Below are 15,416 nucleotides of genomic sequence, written 5' to 3'. Positions count from 1 at the left end.
AGCAGCAAAGTCTGAAGAACAAACCCAGGACTTGCTAAGGTGGCTGAACTCCAAAGACAGTTGAACGCTCAGCCAAGGCAGGTCTGTCATGCCAATGACACGAGTCCTGCTGGGAAAACCTGCATCCCTGATACATGGAACACGCACATCTAGGAGAAAGTCTCTGAATATCTGGTCTCCCTAGATGCCCTTGAAACTTCTGAGCTTGCAGCATCAGCCCACCCCCTCCCATGAAGCACTGCAGGCACCCTATCCCGAAGGAGAAATAAATAACACAAGAATTTTCCCCACAGGTGTCCTCCCTCCCAGGAGTGGCCCTCACCTTATCACTGGCTGCCGGGTAGGGTGATCAACAGTCCCAGTTTGCTGAGGGACTTGCGGTGCTAAAAGCCAGAGAGTCCCAGGGAAGCAGGAGGAATTGGTGAGCTGACTGCCACACCCGTGACTAGAGTGAAGGTGCAGCACAGAGCTGCGCAGGCAGGGTGTGCTGGGTCTGGGAAGAGGGAAAGCGATGACACCCCTGAGGAGCTGCAGGATCAGCATGCACCTGCAGCGGCCGGGGGGTCCCTGTGGGATGGGACCCGGATGCAGCTCAACCAGTGGGGGCCGGAAATGAAAACTACACAAGGGACTTGGAGACACTCTGCTGCTCAACACAACTGAATGCCCTGTTAGGGAGCCGAAGGGATGGGGCAAACCTGTGGATGGCATGGGATGGGCATCAGTGATGGTCCAGGCCTGAGTGACGGTGAAAGGCCCGAATTGTCATGGCAGATGGTGAAGGAAGGGATTCAAAGGCTAAGCAAAGTGAGTTTGCTGGAACTGGACAGAAGAGGTGAGGCCAGAAGACACCCTGGAAGATCATGTTTCCGGAGAGGGCCCAGAGGACACATGCGTCAGCAAGGGCATCAGGAATGTGCTGGAGAGAGGGCGCCAGCATCCCTCAGAGATCCAGCGCGGGAATCCTCTGCAGGCCAGGGTTGACCACAGCGGAGTGTCTTACAGAACGGGGCACACCGAGAACTGGAGCCTGATAAGGGCGCTGCAGCCTCCTCCTCCTCCTCATTTCCTTTTCCCCCCCTCCTCCCCTCTTCCTCCCCTCCTAATACTCTCTTCCTCCTCTCCATCTCCTGTCCTTCTTTCTTCCTCATTTCCTCTTCTTACTCTCCTCCTCCTCCCCCTCCTGCTCTCCTTCTCCTCCCCTCCTCCTCATCCTCTCCTCTCTCTTCTCTCTTCTTCCTCCTACTTTTCTCCTTCTCATTTCCTTCTCTCTTCCTCTCCTCCTTCTCCTCTTCTCTCTTCCACCTCCTCCAACTCTGTTCCTCCTCCTCTCCTCTCCACTCCTCCCCCACCTCCTCCTCCTTTTCCTCTGCTCCTCTTATTCTATTCCTCCTCTTCGTCCTTTCCTCCTCCTCCTCTCCTCCTGGTCCTCCTTTCTTCTGCCTCCTCCTCTCTGCTTTCTCCTCTTCTCCGCCTCCTCCTTTCTTCCTCCATCTCTCCTCTTCCTCCAAATCTCCTCCTCTTCCTCTCCTCCTCCTCCTCTGCTCCTCCTCTCCTCTTCCTCCTACACCTCTCCTCCTTTCCTCCCTCCTCCTATTTCTCTCCTTCTCCCTTCCTCTTCGTCCTCCCCCATCCTCCTCTCCTTCTCCTCTTTTCTCACTCCTCCTCTTCTCCTCCTCCTTTTCTCCTTTTCCTGTTCTTCTTCCTCCTCCTCCCCACTCATCCCTCTCCTCTCCTTTTTCCCTCCTCTTTCTCATCTCCTCCTCTCCTCCGCCTCCTCTCCTCCACATCTGCCTATCCTTTTCCTTTTCCTTCGGTCCTTCTCTCTTCCTACTCCTCCTACTCCCCCCTCCTCCTCCTTACTTGCTCTTCTTGTCCTCTTCCTCTTCTTCCTCCTTTGCTGCTCCTCCTCCTGTCTCCTCCTCTCCTTTTTCTTCTCTTTTCTGTGTCCTCCTCTCCTCCTTCACCTCCTCCCCTTCTCCTCCTTCCACCCACTCCCTCTCTTTCCCCTCCCCCTCCTCTTTTCTTCCCTCCTGCTCCCCTCCAGCTCCCATTCCTCCACTTTACCTGTCTCCTCCTGCTACACCACACGTTCACGCGACCCTGTGTGAGTCCGGGGCAGAAAAGGAAAGCTAAAAAGCGGACAAATGAGTGCAAGAGAGCAAAGAAGGGAGCCCTCTCTAATCTAATGGGCAGGGCACTGGACGCATGCAAGCACCTCCTCTTTGGGGGAGGGGCCACAGCCTCCAGAAGGAGGGGCAGTGGGACACTCCATGACCTCTGGGATTACTTACAATTTGGAGTGCTTAGGTGAATACTGAGTCCAAAACAGCCCTGCAAAGAGACGGAAGAGTAAGCCCCTGGGCGGATGTGGTCTCTGAAATACAAAAAACCAACATGGGGTTTGAGGCAGAATTCAGAAAGAGCTCCTACAACTCCATACCAACAAGGCAAGTGACTCAATAGAAAAATGAGCAAAATCCATTTCCTAGACGAGGAAGGCAGGCCAAACAAGAAGCATCTGAAGCAAAATCATGAATTAGGGTCAAAGCGGTCCCAGAACACTAGGCTGGATCAAACGTGAACTCTCTCCAGAGGAGGGCAACTTCCTCCTGGGCCTCAGAGTCAAAGAAGCACAGCGAGGGGAAGTGGCTGCACTCTGGAAAGTGTCAGTGGGGAGCCAAGGGAAGAGGAAGGGGGTGACAGGCTCAGAAAACAGGAGGAGTCGCACAGAAATCACGCTGAGCAAAAAGAATGCTTCCCTAGGGGAGCATGTGGGCAGAAGAGAGGGACTCTTCTCCTCCTCTCGTCCTCTCCTCTTCCTCCTAAACCTCTCAACCAGGGATGCTGAGCACAGAGAGGGAAAGTGACGGCAAATTCCCAGGGGACAGCTCTAGCCAGGGAGGCTAGCCTGCCATGGAGGGAGAGGTGAGGGAGAGGCGAGGGAGAGGTAAGGGGGTGGGAGGGGAGGGGAGAGGGAGGGAAGGGGAGGGAAGGGGAGGGGAGAGGGAGGGGAGGGGAGGGAAGGGGAGGGGAGGGAAGGGGAGGGGAGGGGAAGGGAAGGGAAGAGAAGGGAAGAGAAGGGAGGGGAGGCAAGGCTCAGAAGGCCACTGGGATGGACAGGGAGCTCTGCAGGGGGCTCCCCAGGGATTAGGATGGAAGGAAGACCTGAGTGGGGCTGTGGTTTCAGGAAGGAGGCAGTATCCCGGCCGAGACGGGCAGCGGGTACGGTCAGCTGCAAAGCAGGATCTTTGGAAAAGACAAGGACTTCCTAAAAGAGACACAACGTGTAGCACAATGGGCATGCAAGCAAGGCCTGAAAAAGAAAGCAAACTTTGAGGAGACACACCCCCAGCCCCAGGAGTTGGGGTCAGTTGAGTGTGTGCTAGTGGGGTGCAGCCAAGCAGAGCGGTTTCATGGGAGCACAGCAAAGAACCCGAGAAGGCCCCGCATGCACGCTCACAGCTGGCTATTGCCTGGGGCTCCAGAGCATCCACAGAGGGCCCCACAGGGGAAGGCAGGAGCAGGACGGGCCTGGGGAGGTGAAGGCCGACCTGACCTGCTAAGAGACAAACAGAGAGGGAGGGGAAAGTCTTGTTCCTGCCAGGACATTGTTAATGGGAGGAATGAGGAGGCAGCAGGTGAAGAGAGTATGGCGTGGAGGGCAGAAATCAGAGCGTTTTCGGGTCTGGTGCTGACCTGCTATTGGGAATGAAAATAAAGACTCAGGTGCATTCTGGTCCCTTTCTCAGGGATAGCTGAACACCACCCGCATCCCTACCTGGCCTGGTGATGCCATTCTTCCTAGGCCCACTCACCGCTGCAGCTGCTTTACTTGGACTTCCTCTCCTCATCCGACCACAGATGAGACCTCTGTGGGAGGTCTCAGGGAAAGTGTGCACCCACATGCGCATTGCACCCCACTGCCCAGCACACCCAGGAGTGAGAGTGAGGGGCAGCTGGGAGAGTTGGAAAAGGGAGCCCTTATGTGGCCACCATGGGCTTCCCCGCTAGCAGCCACACGGTGACTCTCCAGCTCATTATGCAAGTTCTAGTTCTTCATACAAGACGCTACAGGCGGAGCAACAGCAACCCACCATCCCGGGGATCCTCACTCATGATTTGAAACCACTCCCAGCAGGTTCTGGGGTGTTTGGCAGAAGCTGGCAACCAGTCTTGGGGGGAAGGAACCCAGGAGGGGATGCTAGCATGCATAGGAATTGCAACTGGTGATCTGAAGGTCCCCTGCAGCCCTACGGCCTACATCCCATAAAGAGGGACCCTCTCCTCCTCACCTCATCTTCAGTATTCCTGCTTCCTCGAGTTTCTCCAGGGAGAAGTAGGTGCATCTCACTAGAAAAAACAAGAAGGCAGCCCTTTGCTGATTAAACACTTACTAAGCAGATACTGTGCCCTGGGCACCCAGTCTCAGAAATGAGTAAAACACCAGCGGTTCCTTCAAGGAACTCAAGAGACCCTGCGGCAGCCACAGACTCTTACAGAGCAATTACCACCTGGAGTTGCAAGAGCCTAATGTGGGGTGGGAATGGGGGATGTACAAAATGCTATCACAGCTGGAGACAAAAGTCCGTAATACTTGGGGTGGGGCTGTGAAGGTGACATTAAAGTTGTGCCTTGAAGGATACCAGGAGTACACCAGGACAAGGCCATGGGAACTAACGGTGCAAAGCAAGGAGACCTGGAACAGCAGGCTGGTGGGGACCAGTGACTAAACAGCACAGCGTGAACCCAAAGAGTATTCGGCTTAAAGGTGGGGAGAGCTGAGCCGACTCCCTGAACTGTTAGGACTTAAACCTGAGAAGGCCCGGCCGCGTTTTCACTAGAGGATTGTTGGGGACAGATCTGTGACTTAGAAACTGAGCCAAAGGAATGTGGAGGACAGACCTGAGGGAGGAAAGACAGAGGCTTCCAGGTTAGGCAGGAGGCTCATGGAACAGTGCAGGCTCCAGACCACGAGCCCTGAGTTCTGGAAGTAGCAGCGGGGATGCAGGACGAGGAGCAGTTTTGTCTCATCAGGCACTCCAGAGGCAGGGACTCAAAACTTGCTTATAAAGTCAATGCGGGAGACTAGATAAGGGGAGGGACAGAGGAGTAAAGCATGGCAGCACTACAGAATCTGAGCCCCTGACTGAGATGGAGAAGAGAGTTTGAAAAGCAAGTTTGCCAGGGAAGTTGGGCTGTGTGTGGGGCGACTTAGGTCGGAGGAGGCAAGACATTAAGAGTGTGGATGTTTCTCATCACTTGCAAAAGAGGCGTCAAAAAGAAGGTCCCTCTGGACCCCACTGGCAGGCACTGACAGCGACTAGGACACAGGAGAGCAGGCCTGGGGGCGCTCAGCCCTGCAAGACTTAGCCTAGAGCTGCATGGAACCCAGGCAAGTGTTCCAGCCCTTCTTACTACTTCCATGCCCTCTGGCGGTAGACACTGGAGGGGCCGTTAGGTCGCCGCAGGCAAGTTTGGACTCTTGCCTAAGGGTGCATCACAGAAGCGCCTCAGCTCCATCCCCATTTCGGCTCTGCTCCACCAGCATCTCCAACCCCTGTTTTTCCTCTTGAAACTCCGTCCCCAACTTCTCTTCTTGCAGCTTCGTTCAAGCTGCTCCCACAGTTCCACCCCAGCTGTTCTGCCCCCCTGCTCCTCCTCCCTCAGCTCCGCCCCAGCTGTTCCTCCCACACTTCCGCCCCAGTTGTCCCGCCCCCGCCCCCCTCCACCCAGCACTTAACTAGTTCCACCCGCAGCTCTTTCCCACAACTACGCCCTCCTCTCGCATGCGGCTCCCCAAGCAGCTCTGGCCCAGTTCCCACTGCAGCCACAGCCCCAGCTTCTTACCCCCACCTCCTCCTCCCACAGCTCTTTCCCACAGCCCCGCCCTGCTCCCCCTTCATCACCGCTCCCAGCTCCGCCTCTTCTAGTCCCGTCACGCTTCTCCTACCCCTCTGCCCACTCCAGCACCTTTCAGCTTTCCTTCAGCTCTGCACTAGCACCTCCCACGCCATTCTCACATGCCAGCGTTACTTCAGCGTGGCTCCTCCTCCTCCAGCTCTTTCCCGCAGCCCCGCCCCATCTGCTCCCACAGCGCTTTGCCACAACCCCGCCCTTCTCCTCCTCTGGGACCTCCCGGCTTTCCCTCAGCTCCACCCTGCAGCTTAGCTGTGCACCAGGCCCTCCCACAGAGCTTTCTCGTGATTCCACCCTACACCTTTCCAAGCCCCCGCTCCCCCAAGGTGGTTCTCAGGAGTCCGCGGGGTCCTCCCGCAGCTACTCCTCGCTCAGTTCTCCCACTGCCCCTTCTCACGCCACTGATTCCAAATCCCGGGCCCCAGACCCTCCCCAGTGGTTTCTCTCAGCCCCGCCCCTCCCGCATCTGCTTCCAAGGCCCCGCCCCCCAGCCCCTCCTCAGCGGTCTCTCAACCCCGCCCCTTCCCAGCCCCGCCCTACTCCTCCAGCACCTCCCTGCGGAGCCCCGCCCCCAGCCCCTCCCCAGTGGTTCCTCAGCCCCGTCCTGCCCCGAACCCCGCCCTGCTTCTCCCGCGGCTGCTTCTGAAGCCCCGCCCCGCCCAGAGCCCCGCCTCTCCCCAGCTCCTCCCCGCTTCTCCTGTTGCTGTTTCCAAAGCACCGCCCCCAGCCCCACCCCAGGGGTTTATCTTGGCCCCGTCCCCAGCCCCACTTCGCCAGCGTCTGCTTCCAAAGCCCCGCCCCCAGCCCCACCCCATGGGTTCCTCTCGGCCCCGCTCCGCCCCCAGCCCCGCTTCTCCAGGGGAAGTTTCCAAAGCCCCGCCCCCAGCCCGTCCCCAGAGGTTTCCCTCCGCCCCGCCCCACCCCCCCGAGCCCCGCCCCACCCCTCCCCGAGCCCCGCCCTGCTTCTCCTGCTCCAGCTTCAAAGCCCTGCCCCCAGCCCCTCCCAGTAGTTTCTTTCAGCCCCACCTTTGTCCTCTCATCAGCCCCCTCCCTCCCCGCGCTCGTTATCAGGAGTCCACGAGCTCCTCCTACAGCCTCTCATCGCTCAGATCGCCCACAACCCGCCTCCAGTGGTTTCCCTCAGCCCCGCCCGCCCCCTCTAATTCCCGCCCCGCTCTCAACCACGCCCCAGCGGTTTTTCCCACTCCCACCCTTCCCCTCCCCCAGCTCCGTCTTCCTCCTCTCAGCCCCGCGCCCCAGCCCCTCCCCAGTGGTTTCTCCCAGCTCCTCCCTGCTGGTCTCGCAGCTCTGGGCTTAAAACTCCTGCCTGGTGGCCTCGTCCTGCCCCTCCTCTTCCTCTTCCTCCCTCGGGTTCCTTTTCCTCCTTCCGGTTCTTGGTCCAGGCTGCCGGTTTCGAGCTCCCCTGGCCTTGGCCTGGTTGGCTGGCGCGCGTCACGATCCGGTAAACTGAACAGCGTCTCCTGGCGGGCAGTGCGTGCGTACGTGCGTGATGACGTCAGTGCGTGGCTTCGTGATACGTGGATTCCTAACGACTTGGCGGTCTATAGGCGTGGCTGAGTACGTGCCTCCTGCGTACGTGCGTGGTGTACGTACTTGCGTGATTACGTGCACACGTACGTTCTTTGCGGAAAGGATTAGGGGAGCTGATTGAAAGCGAAAGAGTTATGGACCGTTAGCACCTGTCACTGGCGCCCGGATTCCCGGAGTTAGCGGCAGCTACCTTGCAGCCCTGACACGAGCCGGCTGCTCTCTCTTCTCACTGCGGCCACGTCTCCTCGCTGGCTCCGGTGGCCTCCCTGGGTCGTGAGGAGGCGGAGGACTGTTCTTCCCTGTGACCAAAAGCCAGAGTCGACCCTGTACGCCCACGACTCGCAGGATCCGGAGGCCGTGAGACCAGCCGCCGCTGAAAGGTACCAGGGCCCGTGGTGCCGGAACCTGTGTGCTCAGCCCTCTTGCGGGCGGTGCCTGAGGGCTGGGGTTTCCCCTGGGTTTGGGGCAGGGAACCCGTGCGGGGCGCGCCCAAGGCACCCTTTCGTGTCCCCTGCTCTCGCCAGCGTCTCGGCCCCCCTCCTTCTAAGCGCATGTACCTGCGACGAGCGTCTGCAAGTGCTGCTCCACACACAGCGACCCCACCTCGGCCCGGACTTCCCTGCCTCCCGCTTGGCCCCGTAAGTTCGCCTGGAACCGAGGCCGGGCAGTGCACAGCTCTGTGGCCTGTGGCCCCGTGCTCAGCATGACCTACCCAGAATTAAACAGTGGACAATGGGATTTAGGCCCCCCAAAGCCTCGCCCGGTGACAATGGGAGGGGAAGTGGCATTTTTCTCCCCTCGGATGGAGCGTGCTCAGCTGTAGGAATGTGACTCAACTTGCTGAAATGATTTTCTGCCCTGCGGGCTGGTGCACCCTATGACCCAGACAGATGCGGAGGGTCCCACTGCTGTGATTAGCAGAACCAAATCGTGAGTGAGGTGCACATGTGTGTTACTCTTAGGACCGGCCCTCTCAGCTCTTCTTGGTTTCCAATGCCTGCTGAGTAGAAGACCTTCCTAGGGCCATTAACCAGCTTTGCTGTCTTGCACTTAATGACCTTTCCTCTTTATCTTCCTTGTTGTGCAGCTAAAGAAGCTAAGTGAAGAGTGTTTTCTCCTTTGGCTGCAAAGCAGGTACTCTCTGCAGCACCAGGTAGGAGGGGAGTCAATCCCCTTCTTGCCTTTTCAGTTACATCAGTTCCTACTAGGGATTCCACACACACACAGTTTGCCTTTGTTCTGATTTTGTGGTGATGATGAGAAAAGGGTTGGCTAAGAAACTGGGCGGCAGAAAAGAGGCATTTACTGTAGCCATGTATCCCGATGGAAGTGGCCAGGCCCTGTGGGAGACATTCAGTCTCCGTCAGAAGTAATCCAGAACTTAGGGACCTGGTGATGTTTTGTCACCCATCAGGAGAATAATGATGCTCAGGGGCCACAAGTGTGTGAGGAAATGGCACCATGGATGGGTTGGTGGAGGATACACAGGTGAGTCTTTGTGGAAAGTCATTTGCTGGCAGATATCAGCATCTTAGATGGGCATGCCAGGCGGCCGAGGCATTCCCTTCAGCATGTCTTCATACAGCGTTAGAGGTAATATCATTTCTAGTGGCAAAAGTGGGAAGCAGCTTGTAACTCTCCGTCAGTGGAGGAATGGTCAGGCAAATTATGAGACGGCCAACAATGGGATATCACACAGGCAGTGAAAAACAAGGTAGATGAAGATTGTCAGGTGGAAAGAATGGACTTGATGTGCTGTCAAATGGAAAACTCATGCCCTATCCTGTGGAGATGTGTTGGGAACAGCAGTTTGCCAAGATGGCTGAAGCAAAGGACCATAAAGGGGCTGGCTTAAACAACAGACAATCATTGTTCTAGAGGATGGAAGTCTGAAATCAAAGTGTTGGCCAGGTTTGTTTGTTCTGTGGGCTGTGAAAGACAATCTGGTCCGTCCGTGTCTCTTAGCTGCAGGCGGCTAGCCGGCAATCTTTGGCACTCATTGGCTTGTAGAAGCATCTCCCTTATCTCTGCCTTCATCTTCTCATGGTGTTCTCCCTGTGTGCATGACTGTCTCTGAAATCCCCCTTTTCATAAGGACGCCAACCACATTGGAATGGGTCCACCCTAATGGCTTCAGTCTCACTTGATTGCCTCTGTAATGACTCTGTCTTTATATATAAGGCCACATTCTGAGGTTTAGGACTTCAACATACGCATTAAGAGGACACAATGCAACCCATCAGAACTGACAAAGGACCTGAGGTAGAAACAAGCTTGGCATGTTCCCTCAGGGGATGGAAGGCCCCCGTGGCTCTAGGGTGGTGAATAAAGGGGAGAGGAGAGGACATGGCTGGGGTGGGAAGACAGATCAGGAGGGACCTTGAGTGTCCTGAAGTGTGGATTGTGTTCTAGTTGGGGCAGGGAGCCCTTGAAAGCTTTCAGTAGAGGAGTGATATAATCTCATTGTCCCTGTACCAAGATCATTCTGATGGCAGTGTGGTCACAAGAGTGCAGAGGACAAGGGCTGAGACGGGAGTGGGGGTGCTATCAGGAGACTTCTTCAGAAGGCAGGGGGTTTTAGCGGATTGGATTGGAATTGTGGCCATAGAGATTATGGAAAGAGATCAGATTCAGTGTCGGTTTTGGACACAGTGCCACGGGATGTGGGCCGCAGAGAGGGAGGGCAGAGAGCAGCTAGGTCTGGGGCAGGAACACTGCGTAGCTGGTGATGCCACTCACAGTGGAAGGGAGGTGGACTTGGTGGTGGTGGTTGGGGTCCTGAGTATGTACAGGCCTGTCCACCTAAGGCTGAGTCTGAAGGGGCGTGGCCCTGCACTGCGGGATTCAGAGCAGGCTGGTGAGCAATGTGGGGGTCCCGGAAGGAGGGAAGGAGTGTGCTCAGCCCTGCTGGGGCTGCCGAGCATGGAATAAGATGAAGACAGGACTGGCATGAGGCCGGCCATGGGTGCTTGTGGGGATAGGTCAGTCAGTGGAGTGGGTGGGGGGGTGGAGAATAAAGAGAGAAAGGTGGGGGTGGGGACAGAAGGTTCAGAGAGGAAGTAGAGACTGTGCATGTAGACAGCTTTTCTGAGGTCTCGGCTGTTCAGGGTTTAAGAGAAGGGAGGCAGAGCAGGAGGCGTGCGTGTGCTCAGAGTAGGGATGCTGAGCGAGCATAGATGGTGGCCGGTGGCACCCAGGGCCCGGAGTGAGCCAGAGGAGCAGGGTCCAGAGCACAGCAGGCAACCGGCTTGGCTGGGGCAGCTCACCCCAGAGGCGGGAGAAGAGCAGGAGATCTGGCGCTCAGAAGGCTGCACTGCAGATTGGGAAAGGAGTGAATACCAGGCAGCTTTGGTCCTGTCAGGGCTTTATCTCATGAGGGTGGGTGTATTTTCTTAAAATCATAGAATGTATTAGATGTCGAGTTTATGTGCCGAAAGGAAGGACAGAGAGATAGTAACCAGAATGGAGGGGGGCAGCTCAAGGGTGTTCAGGGCCATGAGACGGAGCCACAGGCCTGATGATGATGACGACGGTGAGGGGTGAGGGGAGCCACTGTTTGTGAGTGTTCTCTTAGGTGCCAAGTACTGGGCTGGGTGCTCTTGGTGCCTTATCTCCCATCCTCACAGCCATGTGGAAACTGAGGCATCTCAAGAGTCTATGACTGGGCTGAAGTTCTGGCTTCAAGCCCAGGGCTCCTGCCGAGGCACAGGGCTGTCCTCCATGCAGGAGGAGGGGACCCTCTCCCAAGCCACACACGCAGGAGACCAGGCAAGAGTTGTGGGAAGTCAAAGCCCGTGTGACCGTGGGCTGGGCTGGTGCGTCATTCTCCTCAGCCATAGAGTAGGCCTCCCAGTACCACTGACCCTGCTGGGTCACTTGAAGATTCAATCTGATGATCCAAGGATCGTGCCATCCCAGAGGCTGACACGTGGAAGGCATGTGTGTGGGGGTGCCAGTTGTTCTGATTATCATTCTTCTTTTCTCCGCTCAGATTGGGTCAGGGGCATCTGCTGACAGTGGAGAGCAGTGGTGGGGGAAGGGGCTTGAGGAAGGTGGTACCCAGAGGGGTGGAGAGGAGATATATGACTGAGGGCCATCTGAGGTCACAGTGCATCCTGAGAGCGGAGCTGAGATTGGATATCAACGATGTGGGCTCAGCAGCCCTGGAGTAGGAGCTGGGAAGGTCAGTGCCTTGGTGTCGGCAGGGCCAGGGCACTGAGAGTATTGGCAGAGCACAGCAGGGGGAAAGGAAGAGAAGCAGAGCCTGGGACTGTCCCTCTGTGCTGGAAGACGGCTAACACCAGCCCCGACTCTCCACTCTGGCTAGGCCGAGGGGGCCCTCTGTCCTCTGTGTTGCGCTAGGGCTCGGTGATCTCTGTCATAGCACTAACCACATGCTATCCTGCCTGTGCCTTCCTCTAGCTGTCTCTGCCCTACTCCAGACCGCCCCAAAGACTCTGTGGGATGATCCTGAGTCAGCCGAATCCCAGCCCCTTCCCTTGGGCCTGCCGTGGCGCGGGACATCAGTGACAGGTGGAAGCAGCGGACCATCAGGGTCAGTGGGATTTAGGCCACCTGAGAGACACAGGGGTATGGTCAGGCCACTGCCCATGAGCTTGGAGGGCTGGCATGTGACGCGCTTCTGTGCTTCCACAGGCCACAGGAGGCCCGGGGCGCTTGCGAAGATGAAGTTTGGCTGCCTCTCCTTCCGGCAGCCTTATGCTGGCCTTGTCTTAAATGGAGTCAAGACTGTGGAGACACGCTGGCGTCCCCTGCTGAGCAGCCAGCAGAACCGTACCATCGCCGTCCACATTGCTCACAGGGACTGGGATGACGATGCCTGGCAGGAGCTGCTGGTGGAGAGGCTGGGGATGACTCCTGCTGAGATTCAGGCTTTGCTCAGGAAAGGGGAGAAGTTTGGTCGAGGAGTGATAGCGGGTAAGTGACGATGTGCCAAATGTGCAGACAACGCCTAGAGTTGCCACCCAAGATCTTGCTTGGGAGTTTGGGGACTTTTGTTGTCGTCTGAACTGATTGGCATGTATACCACAGTTTCCTTTGGCAGCACACCTTCAAAGGGACAGCAAGGGCCCTGGGCTGGGGGTTGGCAGGCCTAGCTTCCGTGAGCTCTGGTAAATCATTTCTCCACTCTGAGCCTCAGTTCCTGTTTCTGATCTCAGTGAGAAACCAGATCAGGTCCATGTACACGTGGTGCTTATGGTGTTTGGCTGTGTGTGTATGTGTGTGTGTGCATACATGTGTGAGTGCACATGTGTGGCAGAGACCATGAAAAGCAGCCCAGCCTGCCGAATGGGTCAGGTGGCCTCTAGAGTTGGGCTGCCTGCCTGACTTCACGAGCCTGCCCCAGCCCCACCACTCACAGCACCCTGGGCAAGTCCCCTAACCTCTAGGTAACTGAGGCCTGACAACAGCATCTGTCCCCTGGTGACCTGCTCAGGCATCACCTGTAGCTTCCCAGGCAGTGGCTGGTGCCCTTCCAATCTGCAACCGCTGCCCTCGGAAGTCTGGCTTGGACCTGCCTCTTACTTGTGTGGCTTCATCGAGGACAAGGCCCTCTCCTCTGCCTTTCTGGAGCCCTACCCCGCCTCTCCCAGCATTTCCTGAATCGGGTTTGGCTCGTTATCAAAGCAGTGGAAGAAGGACTTGACTCCCTTCTTGTCATTTTGCTGATGCCACCTTACTCTCTGATTGTGACTTTGAGTAACCGTGTTGTCACATGGGCAGGCCTTGGGCTATGGAAGTGAAAGGCATTCATATGTATCTCTCTTTGTGTACAGGACTCATTGACATTGGGGAAACTTTGCAATGCCCCGAAGACTTAACTCCCGATGAGGCTGTGGAACTAGAGAATCAAGCTGTACTGACCAACCTGAAGCAGAAGTACCTGACTGTGATTTCAAACCCCAGGTGGTTACTGGAGCCCATACCTAGGAAAGGAGGCAAAGATGTGTTCCAGGTAGACATCCCAGAGCACCTGATCCCTTCGGGGCATGAAGTGTGACAAGTGTGGGCTCCTGAGAGGAATGTTCCAGAGAAACCAGCTAAATCATGACACCTTCAATTCACCATCATGACGCAGACCTATATACATTAGGTTAAATCTGAATTTCCACTGCTTTGGAGAGTCCCACCCACTAAGCACTGTGCGTGTAAACAGGTTTCTTTTCTCAGATGAAGGAAGTAGGGGGAGGGGCTTTCCTGGTGTGATGCCTTCTTAGACACACAGGCAATGTCTCAAGTACTTTGACCTTTGGGTAGAAGGAAAAGCTGCCAGTAAATGTCTCGGCACTGTTGCTAATTTTGGTCCTGCTAGTTTCTGGATTGTACAAATAAATGTGTTGTAGATGACGGGTTAGTGTTTGAGGCTCTGTTCTATTGAGACATCCAGGTGGGAGAGGTTCCCCAGAGAAACTCCAACCAGCCTACACACTGGGAGGAATGTGCACTGGGGTGGAGCCACAGAAGTTTACTCCGCTTGCATTGGGGAGGAGCCTGGCCCCTCCTCTTCCTGAATGGAATCTTGGATTCAATCTGTGAGGCAGGAAGTGCGCCAGCAGGGACCCTGGCTCTGTGGAGGGTCCCTGTTTCCCCTTTTTTCCTTTTCACTCAATAAAACCCTGCCTCACCCTTCAAATCGTCTGTGAGCCTAAATTTTTGTGGCCGTGTGATAAGGACTCCATCTTTAGGTGAACTAAGGAAAAGTCCTGCAACATGTTTGGTGTGCAACATTGATGCTCAAAACCTCTCACTGTTGTGCATCTAAGCATTTTCATCCTCAGATTTCTGAGCTTGCAGGAAACCATGCCCCCACTCCTGTTGCTCCCAGGCATTGGGAAGGTTGGCCTTGGTCTTCATGGCCTTTTCCTTTTTGGAGGGGGATGGACCAGCTAGCAATGGCTCCCCACCACCCTCTCCTGCCTGCCAGGGCCAGGACGCATGGCTCAAGGCTCCCTGGGTGGCTGACTGGCAGTCCATGTCACGCGCTGCTGGAGCCTTCTTCCCAAGCCAAGGGGTTTAACTCTGTTGGACAGTAATTAAGCTTTTCTCCTGGTGGAGGAACCGGTTGCATAAGAATAAGAGGTTCTTCCCGGCATTTTTAAGCTTTTTTTTTCCTCTTCTCCACCCTATGAGCAGTTAGCTTTTAGAGGTCCGCCCTGCTACCTTTAGAAGATGTTTTACTAGGCTAGAAATAAGGATCACTGTTTATATTATCTGTAAAGCTTTAATTGTGAAAAAGGATGTGTTAAATTGTAGACAGTCTGCTGTGCTTTGCTTGCCTTTATGGTTTGTAGCAAACTTCCTTGCAACCCTCAGTCGTCTTCTCTTGTTTTACATCCTGGGGGGGCATGGCTTTGTTTAGCAACCCTGCCTTAGGGAATGAGTTCCTTTCTTTTTTGATATCTGCATGTTTTCCTAGCCCTGTCTCTTAACCCCACCCAGGGGCTGGGTTTTCTCCTTCCTGTCTGTGTAGGTGTGTGTGTATGTGTGTGTGTGTGAGATATCTGTAAAAAGAGCTCTAATTTGGCCTAAAGAAAGACAAGTGCTTGGATCAAATATTTTTTAAAGGGAAGATAAAAGCTGTGGTACCTTTAAGTTCACATGTTTTTAATGTTTGAGAAATAAAAATAGCCTTAAAGATTATTGGTAAAATGCAGGTGTTATTAAAATGTAAATAGGTGAACTAAATTATGCAGGTCAGATGCAAGGTTTGCTAAATGTTTTAAGGTTATAAACTACTTTTTTTGTTTTGAGAACTGTCTGTCTTGCCTGCTTCACAATTGGTAGGGTCTGGAGATGTTTGGAACTAACCACACCCTGAATTAAGAAGGAAACCTTGGCGGCACTTAGCACACAATTAAAACAAAAGGTTTTACATTAGAGTTAAAAATGGCTAGGAGTTACCATTATAACATGTAACGGAAACT

General features: G+C 55.3%; 1 protein-coding gene across 8 annotated transcripts; it reads left to right on the top strand.

Moving 5' to 3' along the window:
- Positions 1 to 7,241: 7,241 nt before the first annotated feature.
- CXHXorf40B (chromosome X CXorf40B homolog) lies at positions 7,242 to 13,839 on the top strand. 8 transcript variants are annotated; one of them, XM_025373404.1, is made up of 5 exons: positions 7,242 to 7,381; positions 8,558 to 8,604; positions 11,893 to 12,025; positions 12,127 to 12,408; positions 13,269 to 13,839. In XM_025373404.1, exons 4-5 carry the CDS (start codon positions 12,156 to 12,158, stop codon positions 13,490 to 13,492), a joined length of 477 nt encoding a protein of 158 aa, XP_025229189.1. In that variant the 5' UTR covers positions 7,242 to 7,381; positions 8,558 to 8,604; positions 11,893 to 12,025; positions 12,127 to 12,155; the 3' UTR covers positions 13,493 to 13,839. The 8 variants fall into 8 exon arrangements, with proteins under 8 accessions (XP_025229189.1, XP_025229186.1, XP_025229188.1 ...); XM_025373401.1 differs by lacking the exon at positions 7,242 to 7,381 and adding an exon at positions 7,524 to 7,850; XM_025373403.1 differs by lacking the exon at positions 7,242 to 7,381 and adding an exon at positions 7,524 to 7,850 and having other exon boundaries at positions 8,558 to 8,623.
- The last annotated feature ends 1,577 nt before the right edge of the window (positions 13,840 to 15,416 follow it).

Source organism: Theropithecus gelada, chromosome X (assembly GCF_003255815.1).
Source record: "Theropithecus gelada isolate Dixy chromosome X, Tgel_1.0, whole genome shotgun sequence".
NCBI classification, from domain to species: domain Eukaryota; kingdom Metazoa; phylum Chordata; class Mammalia; order Primates; family Cercopithecidae; genus Theropithecus; species Theropithecus gelada.
Note: the sequence above shows the minus strand (reverse complement) of the source record. Positions and strands in the feature narration are given on the sequence as shown.